A 25,588-nucleotide genomic window follows, 5' to 3' on the forward strand; every position below is an offset into this window, starting at 1 on the left:
TATCAGAGCTTTCTGTGTCTTAGTCAATACCAGAGATTTTTCTAATTGGCATACTCAAATGGATTTTCACCGGTGAAATCAAAATCAGTGACTTGCAGCTCTCATGGCAGATGTTTAAAAAACAGGCCTTCAGGCCGGGCGCGGTGGCTCAAGCCTGTAATCCCAGCACTGTGGGAGGCCGAGGCGGGTGGATCACGAGGTCAAGAGATCAAGACCATCCTGGTCAACACGGCGAAACCCCGTCTCTACTAAAACTACAAAAAAAAAATCAGCTGGGCCTGGTGGCGCGTGCCTGTAATCCCAGCTACTCAGGAGGCTGAGGCAGGAGAATTGCCTGAACCCAGGAGGCGGAGGTTGCGGTGAGCCGAGATCGCGCCATTGCACTCCAGCCTGGGTAACAAGAGCAAAACTCCGTCTCAAAAAAAAAAAAAAAAAACAGGCCTTCATCAATGAAACTAGTAGTATATAAGATAAGTGACTGGCAAAATTTTCCACCCTTGTATGAACAGAGCATGGGAATCTAGGGATGTCTACAATTTGCACCCTCAGGACATCTGACATTTAATTGCCAAATGGCCTTATGTCCAGCAACTGGGTTAGAGGATTCCCATTCCCTAGTTCTCACTAAAAAGGTGAGAGAATTGTGCCTCTGGAAAGTTGACATGTTGACCTGGGGTGGAACTGTCCAGAAAAATCAGACTGGAGCACTTTAAAAAGCCAGAAAGCTGGGACTTCATTGAGTTTATGGGATTGGCTTCATGAATGCTTTCTGCCTATCTGCTAACTGTTTAATAAAAGTCTGTTATACAGAATTGGCCTGAGACTGAGTTGTACATGGGATGAGCAAATCCTCACGCAAAACTTCAGCCACTTTTCTGTGGCTATTGCTATCTATTAAAAAGATTTGGGCATGACTAATTGGCTTAAGACTATTCCTAACAAGTATGTAACATGTATAAACACTGCCCTGGAGCCAACCCATACCAGCTCAGTAAATTTTCAGGAGTTTTCCGAGCCAGTTGTTAAAAATAGCCATTATTATGAATTAAAAATATCTAAATTTAAAGTAAATATATTGAAAACAAGTGTAATAGATACTTAAAACTGATACATTTCCTATTTAGTTTGCTACATTTTACTAGGGTTTATGTCAATTGTATTTATACAGTGGAAAAGCTACATAATACAACTCTACAATAGTGCTCCACTGGGCCTCTCTTCCCAGCTCTGAGTTCAATGACGTCACACTGGTACCAGAAACTGGCCACAGTGGGAGGATGTATGCCAGGGAAACCAGCAAACGCTATAATCGGGGATTTGTTTTGTTTTCAGGACTGGCTGTTAAACACTTACCAGAACACCACTGGTGTGCATGGTCTTGATTTAAGAGAGAAGACTTTGACTTTTCTCAATATCCATATTCTAAAGCCCCGGAATATACCAGCATAAATAAAACCCCACACCCTGTTTACCGCAGTGAGACCACGCCGCCATGCACACCCGCTGCCCAGGGCAACGGGACACACTCACTTTTGAAGCAGCTGGGTCCACTAGTCTCTGGCGATGCCGGGCTGAGTTGAAATGGCTCTTCGGAGGCTGCCCTTCCTGACAGTGAATGGAAGATGGGGAGTGAACGAGAGGTGGGAAGGGAGAAGGTGGGTCGTGGGATGGAGAAATGGTCAAAAAAGGGAGAGGGACAGTGTTTAACAGCACTGTATTTTGTTTTAGCTAAACATCAATAACAAAAACACAAGGCATGTTCTCCCCCACAAAAGCACATGTCATGTGCAAGTTATTTTGTTATAAACAAACTTGTATGTGCATGTGTGAAATAAAGTCACAAACACAACTCAGTAAGACACTACCCATCAAATATTCATTTTTAGCACTTTAGTTTAATTTGCATTATTTTTCTATTATTTGATAATTGTCTCTATTTCAAAAATACTAAGAGACACCAGAACATGATTTTTCTTAATATGAAGTCCATCTTCCTGAAATAACAGAAAGCATTACAGAGTGTTCTTAGGGTGAGACATGCCACCCATTTAGATATGAACAAAATGATGTGGAAATCACAATCTTCCTCCGAATCATGAAAAATCTCCTGCCTCAGAAGCTCCTCTCTCCATCATCCTGGAAGAATTCATGGTGTATGACAGCCACCAAAAACTCTGCCCCTAAATACATACTATATTTTATTGGCTGAAACAGAGATATAGCATTAAGTTTGTAATTTAAACCTATATGAAAGAGTGATCTCTCCAAAGACCAATCCTTTAATGCCCTCATATACATATTGGACATGTGGATCACATAGAAAGGAGTAACACCTCCCTATTATTCATTCCATGCCAAACACACAAACATACAACCCAAGGTACTACATTTTAAAGGGAAAGTTTGGAAGAGGAGCCTCCATTAATGGTATCGAGTTTTACTTCTCCATCTGTCAGAGCTAGACAACAGTGAACAAGAACTTAAGAAGCAAGTACTGCCCACTGTAAGCATTAACTCCAGGGAACGAGAGATAAAGCAACAGAGAGATGGTCTCACAAAATCCCTGTGCTTAAAGGCCCCATGCAAGTGAGAGGCCCCAACACCAGCAACAAAATGACCCTCAGATGAGGGCTAGCATTTGCTCAGCTCTCTTAACAGAGGAAGCTAAAAAGACCTCCTCAGATAAAAATGCAATTTCTGTATTACAAGACTTAAGAACTCTTTTTTTTTTTTTTCCTCTAGGAATAACAGCTCTATTTCTTTTAAGACTTCTATCAATCACACCCACTTGAGTGGCCAACAATCACTGCTTCCGCGTCCACAGTATAATGCTTACCTTTCAAAACGGAAATGTTATAAACAGCAGATTGCCAGTCAGGATTATGTTTTTCCTAGTAACCACCCTGCCAACATGCATTCTTTCTCTACCCTCTTTGGGAAAAAAAAAATGCAAAGAAATAGTCTTGAAAGTCGGCTGACCTAGAAAATGTACCAAAGCTTTAAGAACAGAGAAGCTATCCATTGACTCACTGAATATCAGGCAAAACAAAACCAGGCGAAAATCTGAGCATGTTTTCCCATTTCTACAGAATCAAGAGTTTTCACGTGAGAAACACAGTGTTTGAAAAAAAGCATAATGGATTATTTATTTAGTTTGATGTAAACGTGCTCCTTTCAACTTAATGGTTTATCAGAAGGTGGTTTTAAAGCTTTTTCTTCTCCCTAAAAGAAGTTATCAAATATAAATAAATAATTATCTTCATTAATCTATCTGCAGAACTAACCACCCTTATTAACCTTCCCTATGGAATGATTACAGCTGATTTAAGAGTTCTAAACCACAGTGCCAGGCTCCTACTCATCAGGAAAAAAAATTAATCTCAGCATTAAATACACAATTACAGTCAATGTGTAAATTAACTAAATTCTGGGCCTGTGGTTTATTGCTCTTCTTCTGATTCCAAGGTGAAATGTTTTTTTTTTTTTTAAATTAGCTAATTGTACCATGAACCCGGCAGGGGGCAGATGTTGATATTAAACCCAGGATCTGAATCTTAAACTCCCAGTAGGTGGGAGACAAGAGAACAAGAACATCCTTCAAGGGTTAGGTTTTTGAAACCTGGTCTCCATTTTATCTAATTTATTTTCAAGTATAATAAATCTGTAACAATAGTCTGCTTGCAATGAACAAATAGGGCTATGAAGTAATCAATGTATTTACACAGAGATTCCAGTAATACATCTTCATAGAAACAAGGAAGAGCCTGGAGGATTAAAGTCATTTAATAAATTGCATATGGAGTGAAAATAAAGGAATTGTAAACAGTTCACCACAAGTTTTTCTTCATGTGACTCATAACTTAAACTAACCTTAATTTTCAATGAGCTAGTCATTTAGTATCCTATTGCTAAAAAAAAAAAAAAAAAAAAAAAGAGGTTTGTGATGTGATGGTTGTGTGTGTGTGTGTGTTGTAAATGTTAGTTAGGTGACACTGAGACTTTGTGGAAAGGTGCACATGGCTAGATCCAAGATGAGAACCTTTGAGAAGAATTTAATTCCATAGAAGCTGGACATGCCTGCATCTTCACTTTAGGGAGATCCTACCTGAAAAGATTTTTCTTTCCCTATTCCCAGTCTTGCTACCTACCAGATCTTACAACACATCCAAGGAAGGTACAAACTATAAACCTTTGAGCTTAGTCAATTAAGTACAGCTATATCAGTTCAGTTAGGTAATACTTTACACATTTTTGAAAACACAAACAGGGCTCTCGTAAGCGATATCACAGGGAATTGACGATCCTATATAATGGATTTGTGCACATAGTTTTCCATGTTCAGGAAAACATTAAATGATGTCACTCAACACTAAATGTAAAATTTGTGACTTCATTTTCTTTTCCCAAATTCTAAGAACCCATTTCTCTTTCTAAATGACAGCCTTTAGACTCTGGTACTATCATTCCAGACTGAGACATCAGTCTCCTGGTATCACTTACCTCCTGGTTAATGCCATCAGCATCAGCATCAGCAAAATAACAAATTGGACCTGGGCAAGCCCCACAGGGCTCTAAAATGAATGGCTTATTTACTTATGCAAATAGGGGCTCTTCACTGCCAGAGGAGCTGGCAGAGGATGGGGTGGATTCCTTATCATTAGTTTTGAGGAAAAGGAAGCAGATTCTATTGCTTGGGTGAACCCAACCAAAATCATTTTGCTGGGATAACTAACATTAATAAAAGAAGCAACCCCCAGTAATGTAAATAAACTCTTAAAGACTAACAAAAGAAGAGTTGACATGTGCATAATGAAGAAACTTAATGAGACATATTTCATCTCTATGCTAAATGCTTTCACCAAGACTTCTCCTATTAAGTCATTTTAGAAATTATAAATATCCCTAACACTGCAGATCATACTTTTTAAATAAATTACTGTTCCCTTAACATTACAGATCTGATAGCTTAGTACTTTAATTTGCATCATGTAAACATATTTACAAGAATGCTCTATGGAAAACAACGTATAAGGTATGAAATAATGGGTGCCCAGAGAATTTAGTTGCTAACATCAGACAATTTATAAAAGCCTAATTCTTTAAATCAGGTATAAGTTATTGTATATCAAAATGAGAGGCATAAGGAAAATTTAAAACTGTCCATAATTTTAGCATAGTCCTATCTAAAAAATCTGTCATTAGGCATTTCTAGCCTAGAAATTTCAACATTGAAAAATCAGAAAAGTCAAATAACAGAGCATTTAAATATTTGAAGGCCTCCCAGACTGCTTCTTAAAAGTTCATTCAAAAGAGTTTTAATGAGCCGGGCACTTTGGAAAGCTGAAGTGGGGGGAAACCCCTTCAACTCAGGAATCAGAGACCAGTCTGGGCAACATAAGGAGGCCTACTTAAAAAAAAAAATAGGCTGGACGCAGTGGCTCACGCCTGTAATTCCAGCACTTTGGGAGGCCAAGGCGGGCAGATCATGAAGCCAGAAGATAGAGACCATCCTGGCTAACATTGTGAAACCCCGTCTCTACCAAAAATACAAAAATTAGCCGAGTGTGGTGGTACATGCCTGTAGTTCCAGCTACTCAGTAAGCTAGTGCAGGAGAAATGCTTGAACCTAGGAGGCAGAGGCTGCAGTGAGCCAAGGTCACACCACTGCACTTGAGCCTGGGCAACAGAGCAAGACTCCGTCTCAAAAAAAAAGCCCAGTATGGTAGCCCACGCCTATAGTCCTGACTACTCAGGAGGCTGAGGCAGGAGGATCACTTGGGCTCAGGAGTTCGAGGCTGCAGTGAGCCGTGATCATTCACTGCACTCCAGCCTGGGTGATGGAGCAAGACCCTGGCTCAATAGAAAAAACAGAAAAAAGAGTTTTAATCCTGAAAAGAATCACATGCATTTTCAGAGAATAAACGTATCTACTCAACTCCGAGAGAGTTTGTATCTCACCTCCAACCAAAGCTCTTACTAAACACTACGCTTAAATGTAACAAAGCTATTACAAATAGGCAGTATTAAAGGGGCACTTGAAAGTAAGTAAAGCCATATAGGATTATGCAAAGTCAAAAATATTCCATGAAAACAAATCAATTGATAGACTCTGTAACACAGGGAGATTTAACCATTATCAAGCTCATCAAAATAGAGATCAGAAACCCAAATGAACATCAAAGAAATGTGCCATTTAGAACTAGAGCACATTTTCAATCATGACATATAGGCTTCTAAAAGCCCATCGAATTAATCACAATTTATGAAACTTCTATTATTAATAACCCTGTAAGTAAGGAGAAAAGATCATTTTCCCTCATCTCCAGAAAAGTTCAGTTAAACCCAGACTTTTCAAATTAGCTCGAGAAGTCGCCAAAATGGGATACTCCCATTGCTGAAATTTACAACCTAAGACAGCAGCTAACTTTTTTCACCGTAATGTTCATATTTTACACCATGAAACAATACTGGCCAATACTGTTGGCAGTAACTACCAGCAATGTATTCTGTTTCCTGATTGACGTTTTGTTTTGTTTTTGAGATGTAATCTCACTCTGTTGCCCAGGCAAGAAATGAAGTGGCACGATCTTGGCTCACTGCAAACTTCACCCCCAGGGTTCAAGTGATTCTCCTGCCTCAGCCTCCAAGTAGCTGGGATTGCAGGCACGTGCTACCATGTCCAGCTAAGTTTCATATTTTTAGTAAAGATGGGGTTTCACCATATTGGCCAGGCTGGTCTTGAACTCCTGATCTCAAGTAATCTGCCCACCGCTGCCCCCAAAAAATGTTGGGATTATAGGCGTGAGCCACTGCGCCCAGCCTATTTCCACGTTTTTCAAACAAATGCTGGTCTTTACTTATGATGTGACTTGTAGTTAAAAACAGGCCTAAGAAAGTGGTTCTTTGTGATGAGACAGAGATCAACTAGGAAACTCAGAATAAATGCTTTATTTAGGTTGTATCCCAAACTTTCAATCGTTTATTAATTTTTCCCATATTCATGTAGTACTAGAAGTACTATTACATACTACCTGTGCTATTTTCTTAACAGTTTTATTTAAATAGATGACTTGCTTTTTAAAAAAACTTAAATACTTAAATTTTAATGATGGCCTATGTAATAACATCTTGAAAATGTATCTTTCCAATATGTATTTTTCCTTATACATATTTAAAAATATTAAATGCTAAATTAAAACTATTTGTGTACTGGCTAGTGTAATCCTGCGTGCAACCAGTGGTGCCCACCCTACCTCTGAAAAACCAATGCTAAAGCATGGCCCTCAATGGAAATGAGCAGTCCAAGATTTATGGTTTCAGAGGCAGCAGTGGTAGAGTGTGATGGTTTCTGTCACATCTCCTTCACATCTCAACTATCTGAGATGTCAAACAGCGATTGCAAATTTCACATGTCCCTTGCCAAGTCTTGACCTTTGCCCACCAAATCCACCTTCCCCAGTGTTCGTCATCTCCAGCAAGAACACCACTATCTACCCAGTGGCTCTAACTCATGACCCAGGGGGAAACATTACTGTCTCATTCTTGATCTCAGTTTCTCTCTCCTGTTCTCTCTCTCATAGGCCAAACAGCTAGCCCTGCCCCTACATCTAATGCCTCAGCGAATCCTACTGGTTTTAACTGCGTGATGTATTTCAAATTCTGCCCTTTCTTATATCTACTGTCCTCAACCTTATCTAAGCCATCTGTGTGAGTTTGCTAGGGCTGCCATAACACAGTATCATAAGCTGGGTGGCTTCAACAACAGGCACTGTCTCACAGCTCTGGAGGCCAGAAGTCCAACGTGAAGATGTGGGCAGGGCTGGTTCTGCTGCGGGCAGAGGGATGGAACTATGCCAAGCCTCACTTTGGCCTCTAGGTGGCTGTCTTCTCCTTGTGTCCCTTCATCCCATCTGCAATATTGGGAGTCAGGACTTCCACGCATATTCGGAGGGACATAATTCAACCCACAACACCATCCGAGTCATCGAGACTCCAGCAATAGCCTCATATCTCTCTTCCGTTACTTTTGCTGTCTGTATTCTCCCAAGGGCAGATGCCGTAATATGCAAAGATGCCCTCATAAGACAAACTACGTGACTTTACTCCCAAGCCTCCCCTTCTCTTCCCTCTACTCTCTGGGTCCAGCCTGGGTGCCTGTCTGGATTCCAGTGGCACTCCCGCTCCCAGTTCTTACTTCACTGCAGCCATACTGATCTCCATGCTGTTCCCAGAGCTCTCCCAGTGCATTCTCAGCTCAGGGTTTCTGGGATTCCCTTCACTGGAAAACATTCCCTTAAGTATTTTGCAAAGAATGCCCATTTGCTTCATTCAGGAATGCTCAAATGTCCCCTCCTCTAAAAGAGGGATGCTCCCATCACTACTTTTTGCCACTTTCTTTATGCCATAACATTTATTATTACTTTACATAATACTGTATATGTATGTGTTTATCTTTCTGGAAGCTCCACAAAGCCAGGAACTTTGTCTCGTTTGTTCTCTACCTGGCACTTAATAGGTGTTCAATAAATATTTATTAAACTAATCAATGAAGAGAGAGAGAGAGTGGAGAGAGTGTGTGTGTGAGTGTGTGTGAGTGTGTGTGTGAGTATGTGTGTGTGTGTGTGTCTCATAGTTATTCATCATCAGCTCAACCATACCCAGTGTTTCAGTCAGGATTCCTTCAAGAAACAGATCGAACTCTCACACTGGGCGGCTTGAGAAGAATTCGATGAAGGGATTACTTACAAAGGAGTAGGGTTCTTTTGCCACCCCTAGGCCTAAAGAGGAAAAAGAAGGAAGCTGCTTCCAGAACCAAAAAGAGAAGAGGTCACCTGACAGGTGCCCTTCCTTTTTCAGTAAAGCATTCAGCCACCTAGTGCTAAAGCCACCAGCAGGGAGCCAGGGAGCATAGATTTCCATCACATTCTCCATTCTGCCTCCTTCCTTCTCATCTCCTGTCTCCTGCCAGGATCTCCCCATGGGGCTGAACCCAACCAGACACCAGAGGGCTGACATGGGGGAGCTGAGGAGGTGGGGAGAAGGAAAAAGGAAGAAGAATGAAGGGTGCAGAGGGAGCAAAAGAAAGGATGAGAAATGGGGAGAGTAAAAGAAAAAGGGTAAGTGGTAAGGGTTGGGAGAAGAGAGGGAAACAAGGAGGAGGGAGATATGGGGAAAAGCACAAAGTGAAGGTCAGACGGAAGCCGGAAGACACCGGCACAATCACTGGGCCAAAGTCAGCTGCAGCCACAGGCACTACTTCCTTGTTCCTTCTCTGACCAGTCCCAGTTTCTTAAAGAGCAAGTGTTTTTCACCTCAAAATTTTTCTGTTTTAGAAACAAACACTGTGGCCTATGTGTCTGATGGGAGGAGAGGCAAACAATTTGAGCGGGGAAGCCGCACAGCAGTTTTTCTCCTCTGGCCCTCACTTCCCAGAAATGCTGAAGGGGTGAACTAGATATTATCTGTGAAGCCCACATATCTAATCACTTGGATTTTTCTTTTGTCAAGGTTTCACATTACTGTAATTTTTGTAGGTCTGCAGTCTCAAGTCAAAAGGAAACCCTGGGATTGGATTCCTGATGAAATTCTTACTTCGAATTTAAATTTACTTCCCAAACCTGTTATACTTCAATTTGCCTTTTAAAGTTATTCAACATTAGGAAAGTAAAACAGCTATTCCATACAGAATCCACACAGATTCCACAGAGAAGGGAGTTCTCTGAAGGGCAGCAAGAAGAGAAACTGACACAGTTACCCTCCTGGCCGCCAACTGATGGTAGATGCAGGCCAAGTCACTCATCCTTTCTGGACCTCAGCATCCATATCTGTAATTAGGCACGGGAATTTGAGGTCTGAAATTCCAAGACTCTGCCTGAAAGCTAGTTCAATTTTACAAAGGCCAAAAATATCTAAGATACTCTGTTTTATAGATTAGTAAATTCAATTATTGGGCTCATGTCATAGTTCAAATTTCTTGCGGCCTTCATAATATGTGTTTTGGAAATCATAGTATTCACAAGCTATTTAGAAAACGTTTACCTTGACTGATGTTCATAGAGAAATGTTTGGGTCTTAGACTATGTTATATCCATTGGTCAATGATCTTTTGTTACAGCGCTTTAAAACATTACATATTGATTCAAATTAATGAATTTTATGTCAAAGACCAGTTAACATATTTTACCATAGACAATAAGTTTATGGATGTAATTACTGACTGGAGCTCCAAACACACAGCACAATTATGCTGCAGCACATATGTCAGCCCACTTATGTCCCTTCGATTTAGAAAAAAATTTAATGATATCACATGGCACACATTTTTTAATGAGTGAAATTATAAGATACCTAAATTAAGAGAACCAATTTTCCACAAGGAAATCTGGGAGGGGGGCGGGGGGGTGGAACCTAAAGGTAAACCAATTTTCTGAAGGCAAAATAAAATTTTCAACATAGCTCTAAGTTGTACCCAAAGCAAATCATTGCCAGCAAGTAATATGGCTCTGATAATTAGACTTGATTGGGGTTAAAATTAAGCAAGGGATGCACTACACTCCTCAAAGCTGTTTTGACTTGTTTCATTTGTCCTAACAGGCACGAGGAGGATGGTCAGGGTCCCAGGAAAGGAGAAGCAGACTGGGGTAGGATAGCATTTACCTGAACTCACTCTCATTTGGCAGTTTCTTACCACACAGATTCCTATGTGAAACAGATGAAGAGCCCACACACACACCCAAATCATCATCATAACACTGAACACCTAACAGAACAGTGTTAATCTATAACACAACAATAATTACATCTTCTACCAGGGGCATAATCACTACAAATCTAGGATAGGGTATATGGATGAAAGGTCATCTTATCCCTCCCTCTTATTAATAAAAGCCCCAAGGCTAAGAAGACATGAACTCTGCATATTTCAAACAAATGCAAACGAAATCATCCTCATTCACATTCAGGTCACACTGCCATAATGTCATTCTGTACTCTAACGCTTACTTTTACCAGGAGAATGTAAAACATGACATTTTTTGGCTCCCCACAGTGGTTCCACTGCTAGGCTTTGCCCTGTGGGGTTCACATAGCATGTGTGGAAGGCACTCTATCATAGTAAAAAAGGTCTAAATGACCCACTTACATTCTGGCTTTACATGCCTAATAGAGCCTCAGCTTCCCCATCTGTAAAACGGTGATAATAGTTACTTCCATAGGGCTGTCAGATATATTATGCATACACCATATTCAGCACATGCCTGGTATGAGTAAACACTTAATAAAGGTTGGTTACTAGTGGTACAGAGAAGGCTCTCAGCACCTGCTGATTTGTATCATTGCTAACACTGACCCAATTCACTTCCAGATATAAACTCCACATAATTGATTTCATGGGGATTTTGAGCATTTTCTACATTTTTGAATGAAACCATTAGAGCCTAGATAGGGGCTTCAGGTCCCCATGAACTCCAGACTTTGTGGGGACCTGTCTTCACCTAAATAAATCACATGTAGCAGATAAAGGCAATAGGTGCCTCTAGTTACAGTAACCCAATTAGAAGGCAAATCCTGAGCAAGCCTCTTTGAAAATAACTGAGCAGTGACTCCAGACTAGGAGCAAATGGCCCCATAGATGGCCTTCCAAGCATCAGATTCAGGCACTGCATTCTGTTGCCCGCCAGCCAGGGATCCCGACTTCATCATCAAAGTGCCGCCGCCATCCAGAGTGCCTCTCCCATGCTGTCAGCACACTTCCACTCTGATTGTCCCAGATGCCTAGTGGCATGCAAAGTCGGAAGGAAGCATGCTAAACAATCGATGAACAAAGTTGGGTTCTTTTTTTAAGTTCGAGGCTGGGAAGTGGTGGGAGGGAAGTGCTGAGGCATGGGGAATAGAATAAGGGCGGATGACAGAAAGATAGAAGCACAGGAAGTGTTTGGAAGGAAAAACAAGAAAGACCGCTGACGAAAAATACTCCAGAAAAAAAAGAAAAAGGTGATCTTTGCCAAGAAAAATGTGCTAATCTTATGCAGCTGAAAGATACTTAAAGAAACATTGTAAGATTTCTGTCTTTAACTCCTTAATTCTTAATCCTGAAGCATTCCCAAAGGAACAAGGAATATTCCGTGACCTACAGCTATGAGCAACAGTTCTCTAATAGTGAACCACTGTTATGGGCAAAAATAAAATGCCAGGATAGCATTTTTTTATTACCTCAATAAAACTGCAAGGCAATAATTTGCTCTTTAAAAGAGCAAATATTCTTGTGAATCTATGATTTTTTAAAAGATAGTCAGCAGTTAGATACAGCAGTTCCTATGTGTTACACTCTGTTGTACATGTATCAACTACTGTAATCATTATAACAGCCCTAAGAAATGCACACTACTTTTATGCCCATTTTACAGATAAGAAAAAAAAAAGGTGTACAAGGTTTAAAAATGTGTCTGAGGTCACAGAGCTGATAAGTGAAGCTAGAATTCAAATCTAATTTGGCCAGGGTCTGTGCTCTTAACCACCACCCCAAAGAGCCTCTCCTTAGTCATAATTGATTAATAAAATATATCAAATAATTCATTTAAGGTGGCACTGAGTTATCAGTTTCTTTTTAAGTTCAGTGACCTCAAGTATGCTAAGATGTTTTGAGGACTTCCAAGTACCTACTTAAACCAAAATCTATTGCTCTATTAAAAGTCCAATGCTGAAAGAGCCATAAACGATATGACCTACAGTCTCACGCATGCCTAGCTTTTAGGATGATGGGCCCTTAGGCAGCACAGCACTCACTTCTGCCATCACTGCTGTCACTCACACTCGGGAGGATGTGAGATGCTCATGGACTGTGCTGTCTTCATTAAGTTATTCTTCCTCTTGTATTTAAATCGCTCATCTTCTGTGATACTGCACTCAGCGACAAGCCTTCACCCACTTTCCACAAAACCAGGGGCTAGGTTTAATTCATTCCTCAGTATTACTCCTTTCTAGCTATCTTTGAATTTGATAAAAATAGGCATTAAGATACAGATGCCCTTTAACTGTTACATAGTCTAAAGGTGTCAATGAATTGAAGAGTTAGTCAAAAGAAAATTCTCCAATCCAGTCCTATTGGTGGTGGAACCAGGAGGGTTTATGGGAAAGGTAACAGGTTTAAGGCAATGGAGAGGCAAGGAAGGACAGGGGTGGTGGGATTGGAGAGAAAAGCAAGGGTCAATGAAGACATTAACCTGTGTCTTAAATAAACGTATTCACACCAACAAAAACTCCAGTATTTTAATACTTAAATGTAGTATAGTATTAAGGAATGTCAGAATTCCAAAAAGATAGAACGACAATTACCGACATAGAGGACAGAATAAGAAATTTTAATGTATGTCTAACAGATTACAGAAAGATTAGAGACAGCAAAAAGGGGCAGTATTTAATTCTCATGCTGCACAACAAAATAAGGTTATAATATTGCTATGATTTATCAAGATACTAAAAGTTCTCACTAATGCAATAATAGAAGAAAAGCAAAAAATTAAAAAGCTATTCTATTTGCAGTTGATAGAATGTCTCTACTAAAATATCATGAGATTCTATTAATATACATATTATTATTTTTTGAATTATTAAAAGAGCTTAGAGATTTTAGATACAAGACCAACATACAAAAATAAATAGTATTTATATATACTAGTAATAACCAATTAGAAAACATTAAAGGAAAAATGATACAATTCACAATAGCAATAAAAATCATAAGGTGTCTAGAAATATTATCTATCAAAGAATGAACAACATCTATATAGTGAAAACTGTAAACCAGCTTAACAGGCACAAATGAATACAGAATTAACAGAAACATATACCATATACAAAGAAGGAAAGTCTCAAATACTCCCCAAATTAATTTCGAGCCATTGTAATTCTAACCAAAATTATAAGCAGTAAATTTGTTTTGTTGAAATTAAACAATTTTAAAAACTTGCTTAAAACCATAAACAGCCAAAACTATCTGAATCAATTCTAAATAAAAAAAGAACAAAAATAAGAAATGTGCCCTACAAAAGTCAAGAGTTATTACAAAACTGCAGTTGTTAAATCATGCGAGATTCACTCACGAATAAACAGATTGGAGCAACTCGAGAACTGAAAAACAGATCCTCACACCAATGTGAATGTACTATAAACTGGAGGTGGTGAAACAAGCAAGAAAAAAAGATACACTAAGTAAATGATATGCCACAGATTCACTCTCTGCCTGGAAAAACAAATTTGATCCATACCTCACACCATACTCAAAACAGAAATCGTATAAATTAAAGACAATGTCAAAACACAAGTTTAAGATTTCAGAAAAAAAGGCTGGGCATGGTGGCTCACACTTGTAATCCCAGCACCTTGGGAAGCTGAGGCAGGTGGATCACTTGAGCTCAGGAGTTCGACATCAGCCTGGCCAACATGGTAAAACCCCATCTCTACTAAAAATACAAATGTATTTACAATATGTAAAAAATACAAAAGTTAGACAGTCGTGGTGGCATGGACCTTGCAGTCCCAGCTACTTAGGAGGCTGAGGGAGAAGAATCAGCTGAACCCAGAGAGCAGAGGCTGCAGTGAGCTGAGAGTGCACCACTGCATTCCAGCCTGGGTGACAGAGTGAGACTCCAGCTCAAAAAAATTAAAAAAAAAATAAATTTAGAAAAAAAAGGTACTTTATAACCTGCCAATAGGAAAATATTTCTTAAATAAGTAGAGAAAGCAAACTTGTTAAAAAAGGACTAAAAAATTAAACTGCATTAAAATTCAATCCTCTACATAACAAATGACACCATAAGTAAATTTTAAAGAAAATTACAGAATGAAGATATGTCTAATATCTAAAATATATACATTAATAGAAAAAGGAAAACACTGAAATTAATGGGCAAAATATGACTTACAATACATGAAACCCCAAATGGCCATTAAACATATAAAAAACACATAACCTCTTTGGTATAATTTAGTAAAACAACAAAGTCGTCCCTTCACACCAAACAGAATAGTGAAAATCAAAAAGTCTCAAAATGTTAGTATAAAAGAAAACAGATCTTCTGGTAGAAGTGTACAATGATTCAGAACTTTGACAAGTTTATTGCAATATCCATTAAGGTTAAAAATGTGTATACTATACAACCCAGCAATTCTGCTTCTTGGCATAGATCGTAGAATCATGCTCATATACAGACAGCAAGCAATCCACACATGGATGTCCACTGAAGCACTGTTTGTAATAGTGAAAAAAAACAAAACAAAACTAGAAACACCTGTTTACTGTTAGGGGAAAGGATAAACTGTGGTATATTCATAAGATGAAATACTAACCAGCACTTAAAATGAATAAACTAAATCTGTATGAATCGATGTAGATATCTAAAAAGCTATTCTGTGGGGAAAAAAAGTTACAATATAGATGTAAGAGAAAAACATAAACTAGAAATATGCATATCAAAACCTCCATAGTGTTTGCTTCCAGGAGGAAAGGTGGAAAAAAGAACAAAAGACTGAAGAGAGGTTTTCAGTGCTGTTGCATTTCCTTCATGTTTTAAGTTTTCTTCTTTTTATAATGTCCAATTGCTTTTATAAAAAATACTCTCTGAAGAAATATGACAAAATGTGAACTTTAATTTTAGATGTCAGATAGAGAGATGTTTGTGTATCATTCTCTATGTTATTCAGCATTTCACAACCTTTTCAAATTATTTTAAAGACCACATTTAACAGCTGGACATGTAACCATATCACCATAATTCTTGTCTAGTCACTATTTAAAACAAGAGGACAGTCTAATTTAATAAAAAGCACAATCAAAAGATCTTCCTACAGTAAGATGGGCATAAGGGCTGTCTTTGTGCAAATGCACGTATTTGACTCAAAATCAGATATAAGCCAAATCAGATTTAAAATCAGAAGGCAATCAGTCAGTGTGTGTCTTCCTGATAAAGGCAACACACAGGAACTTCTAATCTTTTCCTCCAGACAGCACTGACATTGACTGGCACATGTGAGGGCAATTAATAACTCTTCAAAACCGAGACTAATATCTCACTTTTCTTTTTGTTCAAGGGAAACAGTAAATAAATCAACTTAAAACTTCCACTAACTACTGTACAAAAGGATTTCTCCATTTAAGTTCCAGGTGAAGGCTAACCATGTCCCTGATCTCAATTTCCCAACCAAACCATCAAGGTCTAAGGTCCTACCTGGGATCAGGCCTTAGTGCCTCGTCTGCAAGCACAGCCAACACTGACACTACACAACTGGGAGGCGGGGAGGTCTGCATCACATCCCACAGATTCTCCCTGCACCCTTCAATATCAGCCTTAGCCACAGTGGGGACTCAGTGCAAGCTCGGACTAACCTCATGCAAAGAGTGTCCTATCCCTCTCCTTTGTTTTGGTGTTTGAAACAGGGTCTTGCCCTGTCACCCAGGCTGGAGTGCAGTGGTGCAATCATGTCTCCCTGCACCCTCAGACTCCAGAGCTCAAGCAATCCTCCCACCTCAGCCTCCTAAATGAGACCACAGGCACCACTTACACCACCACACCTGGATATTTTTAAATATTTTTTGTAGAGATAGGGTCTTACTATGTCGCCCAGACTGGTCTCAAACTCCTGGGATCAAGTGATCCTCCCACCTTGGCCTCCCAAAGTGCTGGGATTACAGGCATGAGCCACGAGGCCTGGCCAAGTGTCCCATCTCAAATAGACACATTGTACACTTTTCTTCTTCTGTCCCAGGCACTCTCCAAAACCATGTGAGCCTGCTAAGGCCCACAAGTGAAACAAAGTCCATTCCCCTGGGACAACAACCACCAACCAATGAGCACAGGAGCTGGTGGCAGATAAATGCTCTGGTTTCCAATAAAAGTCCTTCAGGTAGCCAATTCCAGAGTGTTTCTTTCAGCGTGTCTCAGGAGGTGACAGTCAAATGACATTCCCATTACCCATCACAGCTCCATTATACTGGCATTACTTCCTTATCTCTCCTCCCTCATTCCTGTTTCTTGACAACATCCCGAAGCTACTTGCCCTCAAATCCTCATCTCCAGCTCTGTTATCAGGAGAACGCAAACGAAGAGAGCAAACACCACCTAGTCCAACACTAAATGTATTTTTCTTAATTATGGATTCATTCTACTTGTATTAGGCCATTCTTGCATTGTTATCAAGAAGTTATCTAAGACTGGGTAATTTATAAAGAAATGTGGTTGGTGCTGGCAAACTGCTCAGCTTCTGGGGAAACCTCAGAGAGCTTGTCATCATGGCAGAAGGTGAAGGAGGAGCAGGAGTTTCACATGGAAAGAAGTGGGAGTAAGGGGGAGGCAGGTGGGGAAGGTGCCACACACTTTTAACCAACAGATCTCGCAAAAGCTCACTCATCACCAAGGGGATGGCTCTAAGCCATTCATGAGGATCCATCCCCACAATCCAACATCTCCCACCAGGCCCCACCTCCAACTCTGGCTATTACATTTCAACATGAGATTTGGCAGGGACACAGACCCAAACCATAGCACTATTATTTTCTAAACACTTGAGTGTCAAACAGCGTGTGAACACAGACACAAAAACAGGATGAAGTCTCTGTCGTCAAGGAACTCATAATCTAGCAAGGCAGAATTCACACACACTTGTCATAAAGTGTAACAATGGCTAATGTCAAGGTGGGTACAAAATATAGCAAAGCAGTGAGGAAAGGGTGACTGCTTCTGCCTGTGGAGATGCTCCCAGCTCACGTCTGTTTCCTTTTCTAACTGATGGGGCAGCATTTACAATGGTTCCCAATCATCCTTGGTGCCTGGTCTTCATACCTTTTTGTAGCCTGTCCTTGAGTATGGAATAAAGTGGTTCACTTCCAAGGACTAGAACACAACAAAAGTGAGGAGGTGTTACTTTCCAGATTAGGTTACAAAACCGTAACTTCTCCTTCCAAGAAGGGGTCACCTGCCTCCCCTCTCTTCCTCTCTTGCTCTCTCCCATGCTCCCTCTGTCTGATGGATGTGAGTTGTCATGCTGTGAGCTGCCCCATGAGGAGGACAGTATGACAAGGTTCTGAGTGGACTTGGAAAGCAGGTGGTCCCTGAGTCCAGCCTTGAAGTGGCTGCAGCCCCAACCAATACCTTGATATTAGCCTTGTAACCAACCTGGCACCAGATCACCTAGCTAAGCTGCATCTGGATTCCTGATGCACGAAAACTATGACATGATAAATATTTGTTGTTTGAAGCAGCTATGTTTTGAAGTCATTTGCCACAAAGCCAGAGATAACTACTATACACACTAATCATAATTTAAAATCACCAAGAATATAGATAAATAGTTTAGGCAAAGAATGTCTGATGTCTGTTTCTTGTTCTTTCACAGACTCATTCAATAAGCATCTACTATGTGCTAGGCAGTATAGGCACAAAACTTAACTTTAAAAATGACACTGGCCGGGGGCAGTGGTACACATGTGCAATCCTGCTACTGGAGAGGTAAAGGCCAGCCTGGGCAACACAGGGAGACATCATCCTTTATAAAAATAAATATAATGAATAAATGAAAATAAATATGACACAGTCTCTGCCTTTGTAGAATAGGTAAATTTGCAAAATTTGTGGCAAATCTATTTATGCAACTTCCCTAGCTTATTTTAAACTATGATGTGTTATAAACATTTAATCTCTACTGATTCTATAAGTAATTTATTAAACATATAATCAAAATACCTTTGCTAACAAGATACTTAAAGGTTTATTCAATCTGTTTAAAACATAAGATATATATTTAGAAAAGAATTCTGATTTCCTTTTCCACAAAAAAATCCTTGCAGGAATTAGGTCTTTTCCTTCCATTCATTCAGAAAACTATTCCCACGGGCAGAAAACTCATGAAGCAGTGAACTGAAAAACTTTACGTCCAAACATTCTGTAATATTTTCCAAATCAACTACTTTGAAGTCTACATTCTGCTCTTTCTGATGAGACTTAATAACTTCTGCACAAACTCAGAATAAACATGTAAGCATTACTGAACAAGATCACTTATGTTAGACTTCCATATTTTGTGATGCAACTTTTCCCTCTCACCATATACTAACAAGAAGGGACAAACCCATACAAACAGGGGAATTCTTTCTCACTTACTCATAAAACACTTCTTTAATACTATTTATTTTTTAAAATACCAACAGCTTTTCCACAGCATCTTAAGCAACCTACTTAAAGAAATGTGGTCATTAAGAATAAATACACACACACACACGCACGCGCACACACGTGACCTATTAAACCCATGACTAGAATAGTTACCCTTACTCCAGGTACAGTAAATTATCACACTGGTTATGCAAGTTTTTCGAACATGCCTCAATTTTCTTCCTGTTAATAGAATCCACTTTAACCAACGTGACTTGAACAAAAGTTTACTTTCATTAGAAGCAATACCTTGACTCTCTACCAGTCATGGCACAAGGCCATGAACTAAGGAATAGACACCAGAATATGTAGGGGGAAAATCACAAAAGGACTTGAGATTTATTAACCACCTTCCTCTTAGACTCACTCTGGGCTTTGACCAGGGTGTACCATCCACTATGACACTATTGAGAAGCATATGCCATCTCTGTTTTCCACTTGTAAACAGGATCTTACACTCTTCCTCTTCAGCTCATCATACTTTCTGCATACCTCTTTCTTCACTCACCAAAGGGAACATAATGAGAATTCTATTTAGGGAGGGAAGATAGTTTACATTTTATTAGGATATCCTTTGAAGATCACTGACAGCTATCTCTGTAACTTACTTAAACCCGCTGTACACAATGGAGCTCTGAGAACTTGCACTGCAATGGTATTTTCTATACAAAAGATTTATCTGTGTTTCTAATTAAAGGGGAGAAATGTAGCTAAACGTATATTCTAAATGAATTTCAACTGTGCAAAAACCCAGCCCAACTTCTTACTCAAAATCATTTTGCAGTAAGAAAGGGCCAGACCATGGTATAAACCCTGAAGCCAAAAAAAACAGATTTGTATCCACACAGACAAGCCTTACGGTGTTCGGGCAATTTGTCAAACATCTCTGAGCCTCAGTTTCCTCTTCTCTAAAATAGAGTTAATAGGCCAGGTGTGGTGGCTCATGCCTGAAATACCAGCATTTTGGAAGGCTGAGGAAGGCAGATCCACTTAAGCCCAGGAGTTTGAGACCAGCCTGGGCAACATGGCAAAACCCCACCTCAACAAAAAGTACAAAAATTAGCTGGGCATAGTGGTGCACTTGTGTAGTCCTAGCTACTTGAGAAGCTGAGGTGGGAGGATCACCTGAGCCTGGGTGATTGAGGCTGCGGTAAGCCAGGATCGTACCACTGCACTCGAGCCTGGGCGACAGAGTCGGACCGCATCTCAAAAAAAAAAAAAGAAGTTAATAATGCCTAGCCATTTTGAGAATTATAACTAATATATATACACAGTGAGTAGCAAATTTACTATTTAGTAAATTTCCATTATAATATGGTAGGTTATTATACATTTTCAAAATAATCTATACATTGAGCCCAGTACTAGAACTCTTCATGGAAATTACTATTCATTAAATATATTGGGAGTTTAGCTAATGTCAGATAACCTCACCGGATTATACAGTAAGAGGATCAAACTAAAGCAATCTCCAATACCAATCTAGCTCTAAAATAAATAACATGATGAAATAAGGCACGCTTTGCAAGTCTGAAAACAGGCAAAAGGAAGAGTACAGACAGAAAATGTTTCCAGAAGGAATTATTCCACAACTAGCTACTGCTCATTTTGAGAAGGAAGTCTGCATCAAGGAAACGCTGATACAAATAGGGACTCCATAGAGAAGAAGTGCAGGGACTACAGTAACCCGTGATATGTGGTGCTAATAAAAATAAAAAGGGATTTAGATATGCAGCACAGGTTTTTAAAACATTAAGAAAACAGTGACTCTGAAGAGTCATTTCCCAAGGAATAAAAGGGACAGCAAGCCGCAACAGTATCTCACACGAATTAAACTGTCCTTTAAGATCAACGGCCGACACAAAAAGAATGCATCTGAGGCCACTGCAGCATCCTCATGGCTCTTGCCATAGGTGTTAAATTTTGTGTAACAAAAATTTGTTACTAAGAGGTTGCCTCAAATTGCTCAGCAGCCTAATCAATTAGACTGCTGCTCCTGCCTGCCCACCTATTAAACCCTGGTTAAGGAGATGCTCTACCCAGCTCTTTTTCTCTTCTCTGAGCCTTTTTCCTAAGGCTTTGCATAGATAGATACAAAGACAGAAAATGGAGAAAGTAGACTTCGAAGTGGTTGATTTGAGAAATATTACAGAATATTTGGACATAATAGACAGACAGACAGACAGACAAGATTAGATTATGGCTCTTACAATAAACAGGGCCAAGATGAAATACTGTGCTAAAATCTCATTCGATTTAAGAATGATTTGAAACCATTCAAAATTATAAAAGACATTATCATCCATGGGAAAATGTTGCTGGGCATGCACTTAGTATAAATACTGCCTAAGCAGTACTTGCCGGAGAAACCCTCTCTCCATTATAAGAGAACACATTTCTCACATGTACGCATTTTTTTTTAAGGCTTAAAATGGTGGCAACATCTTGGGGCAGGGTTTTGCAATTTACTAAGTTGAATCAGAAGACACACTGAAGGATATTAATGAACACTCTGAAATGGAGTAATTTTTGTTAGGCAAGAACTAGTTTCTTTTTTTTTCTTTTTTTTTTTTTTTTGGGAAGTATACAGGTTGAGTAATCCTTCTCCGAAATGCTTAGAACCAGAAGTGTTTCAAATCTGGGGGGATTTGGGAATATTTGCATATACACAATGAGACACCTTGGGGATAAGACCCAAGTCTAAACATGAACTTCATTTGTGTTTCTTATACACCTTATACACGTATCCTAAATATACTTTTACACAATAATTTTAATAATTTTGTGCATGAAACAAGTGATTTGGCTGTAACTCATACACACAAGAGGTCAGGTGTGGGATTTTCCACTTGTAGTATCATGTTGGCATTCAAAAAAGTTTCCAATTTTGCAGCATTTCAGATTTTGGACTTTCAGATGAGAGATCCTCCACCTGTAGTTCAATGTGGCCACACAGAAGAACTCAAGCATCGGCTATGTGTAGAAAGACAGAGAGAACAAACAAAGGAATGCTTGACAACCATGAACAAAAACACCTTGATTTTGACGTTCACTATTTTGATAACTTCAGTTCATTTTGTTTACCAAATTCAGTGTTCTTAGCCAAAAGATGAAATGAAGCTAGATTAAATCAAAGGTTTCTCTCCTAGACTTAAAATTCTATAATTCTCTAATTCTAAAGCACCTCAGGCTTCAGCTGTTGAGGCAAAAGAATGCTTTACTTTTTTTTTTTTTTTAACAGAAAAGCTCTAAACCTGAACTCTGGAGGACTTACAGAGGCAACAAAAGGCAAATCAGGCAAATTCTTTACCTGGAATTCTGCAGTGAGTCAGAGGATGCGCAGCGACATGAATCCAGAATTCATTGTCTCTATTCTGGCTGATGTAACCACTATAAATAATGGCCTCATGCCTGTGAGGTAATATGCTTTTTGCCAAGGACCCCATTAACATCTGAGCAGACCTTGAGAGAGTCTCCTCTATTGTGTGCACAGCTTTTATCAAATTATATTTCTTTTTAAACTTTTTGCTCTGATTATAAAAATAATACATAACACAGATTCCTAATGGAATAGCTCAAAAACACAAAGAGAATTAAAATCAACCATTAACTACAGCCCTTGAAAATAACAAATACTTATTGACCATGTATTGCGATATAACGGGGGCAAGACAATTTTCTTGATCTTAAGAAGTTTACAGGCCCATGGGGTAGAAAGAGACAGGCAAGAGGCAGTTCCGCAGACTCTCACGGGAGCTCAGCTAGGTAATGGGCATCTGCAGAAGGAACCCCTTATGCTGGCTTATTTCTCTAGGCAAAAAAATGCTCAAGTGAACTCCAGGAAAGAAGGAGATGGAGTAAATGAAAAAGGACTGGAGAAGACAAAAGTTGGGAGGTCTGGGCGCAGTGGCTCATGCCTGTAATCCTAGCACTTTGGGAGGCCACCCAGGTGTGGTGGCTCACACCTGTAATCCCAGCACCTTGGGAGGCCAAGGCAGGCGGATCCCCAGAGGTCAGGAGTTTGAGACCAGCCTGACCAACATGGCAAAACCCCATCTCTACTAAAAATACAATATTAGCCAGGCATGGTGGTGTGTGCCTGTAGTCTCAGCTACATGTGAGGCTGAGGCAGGAGAATCACTTGAACCCAGGAGGTGGAGGTTGCAGTGAGCTGAGATCGTGCCACTGCACTCAAGCCTGGGCAACAGAACAAGACTCTGTCTCAAAAAAAGAGAAAAGGGGGAAGGAAAGCAGAAGAGGAGTAGGGGAAAGAGAAAGTAGAGGGGTAGAGGGGAGAATAGGCAGGAGCGGGGAACTGGATGCAGAAGGAAGGAGAGCCGGCCAACAAATGGAGAGACGGCACCTTGGGAGGAGGGCAAGATGTTTCCTTAGTGAAGACTTGATAGACTCTAGTCTTTGGCTACTTCCCCAGCTTTGAACTGGGGTATGAACCAGAATAGACCAAAGTGGACAAAGTTAGAACCCCCACAAAATTTCCATCATCTCTGCAACAACACTGCAGGCTCAGCCTCTAGACAGAGAATCCCAGTTTGGTTTATGACCCCTTCATCACAATACAAAGATGCATAAAGGAGCCGAGGGAACCTAAAGCAAGGACACCTCCAATTATCCATAATGGGGATATTGAGAGTCATTATTTCACTGAGTCCAACAGGTTTCCTGTTTTGCAGAGGCTCTGACCCTCAACAAAATTCCATCGTTTCAATTGATGATGCAGGAAGAGCACAACGCTGGGGAAGGCAGCATAAAAGGCAATCATCTCATGTTTGTCAGAGTTTTCTGATATGAGCACACCAGACATCCCAGCTGCTCGTGCCATGTGTATAAACGCTGCAGCTATAGACATACATGTGGTCTGGCAAGAGGGTCTATGGACTTGGATCTTAAATCATGAGTACAACTTTCACGAGTATATGCACTGGAGAGAAGAGGAGGAAAGGAAGGAAAAGAAATAGAGACTTTAAAAAAATCACTAGGCAGGGTTTTCTGTTCCATACATCCTAATCCTCACAAAACTGCATCTAAGAGCCGACAGATGAGAACAATTATTTACAGCACAAGTGATAAAAGGCAATAACAACATAAAGCTTTGTGCAGACTTGCCACATCAGCTATTTATCACTGTCAAATCATTGAAGTTAAAAATTATAATAACATAGGCTAACTAATGATTGAAGTCATGCCTAGTAATTCTTAGTAAACAAACAAAAAACCATCTGCCTGCTTTTAAGAGGTTAGTAGAGTAAAAGCACAAACATACTATCCTTCAAAAGAGATAAAATTAATATTTTATGACAAATGTTACTGAAATAATTTGCATTCCATAAGTTATCACCTTATTTCTGCCTCTTCTAACCTCATCATAAACAAATTATTTGTATATAAAACATATTTTAATTGTAAAATAACAAAGCATAAGAAATCTTTGTAGAAGAAAAAAGCAAGACATTTTAGAAGGGGATACACTAAATTTACTTAGATACCAAAATAAAAATTTCTGAATATTCAAAAGAAAAAAATCTATTATCTTAAGTAAATAGTAAGCAAATTAAAATCCCCAAAAAGTAGCATACTTTTTGTTCTAAGTAACAAAACACCCAAATCACAGTGACTTAAACAATATTAAGGATTTATCCACTGATGCAACACAGAAGTTGCAAGCAAGAGGTTTTGCTTAGGACAGCATTTGATCCAGTGGCCTCACAGTGGCTGTAAGAACTTGGTTTCCTTCCATGTCTTGGCCTCATCTTACACGGCATTGCCTTTTTCTAAAACAATCTTTCTTCATACACCCAGAGTAAATTTGAGCTAATGTTAATGTTGTTTTGTTGTTGATGTTGTTGTATGAGAAAGCGTCTCGCTCCAGTGCTCAGGCTGGAGAGTAGTGGTGAGATCTTGGCTTACTGCAACTTCCGCCTCCCGGGTTCAAGTGATTCTGACACTTTAGCCTCCCAAGTAGCTGGGATTATAGGCTCCCACCACCACACCTGGCTAATTTTGGGGGATTTTGTTGTTGCTGTTGTTTTTCTTTTGCTTTGTTTTTTGAGATGGAGTCTTGCTCTGTCACCCAGGCTGAAGTACAGTGGCATAATCTCGGCTCACTGCCACCTCTGCTTCCTGGGTGCAAGAAATTCTTCCTGCCTCATCCTCCCAAATAGTTGGGATTACAGGCGTCTACCACCACGCCCGGCTAATTTCTGTATTATTTAGTAGGGACAGGGTTTTGCCATGTTGGCAAGCCTGGTCTTGAACTCCTGACCTCAGGTGATCTACCCGCCTCAGTCTCCCAAAGTGCTGGGATTACAGCCACCACGCCTGGCCCTGTTAAGGTTTTGTATCTCCCAATTAATGTCCAATAAGAAAAA

General features: G+C 39.7%; 1 protein-coding gene across 7 annotated transcripts in view; it reads right to left on the reverse strand.

Moving 5' to 3' along the window:
- MAST4 (microtubule associated serine/threonine kinase family member 4) overlaps positions 1-25,588 on the reverse strand; it is a 581,430-nt gene that overhangs the window by 302,381 nt on the left and 253,461 nt on the right. For 4 of the 7 annotated variants that reach the window (XM_032280549.1, XM_032280790.1, XM_032280463.1 and 1 more), the window contains exon 4: positions 1,531-1,605. The exons of the other annotated variants lie outside the window; for them this stretch is intronic. In XM_032280549.1, the coding sequence (XP_032136440.1) occupies positions 1,531-1,605 (75 nt within the window). The remainder of the gene's footprint in view (positions 1-1,530; positions 1,606-25,588) is intronic. 7 annotated transcript variants of the gene reach the window in all.

Source organism: Sapajus apella, unplaced genomic scaffold, assembly GCF_009761245.1.
Source record: "Sapajus apella isolate SASKATOON/1434 unplaced genomic scaffold, GSC_monkey_1.0 scaffold1, whole genome shotgun sequence".
Taxonomy (NCBI): domain Eukaryota; kingdom Metazoa; phylum Chordata; class Mammalia; order Primates; family Cebidae; genus Sapajus; species Sapajus apella.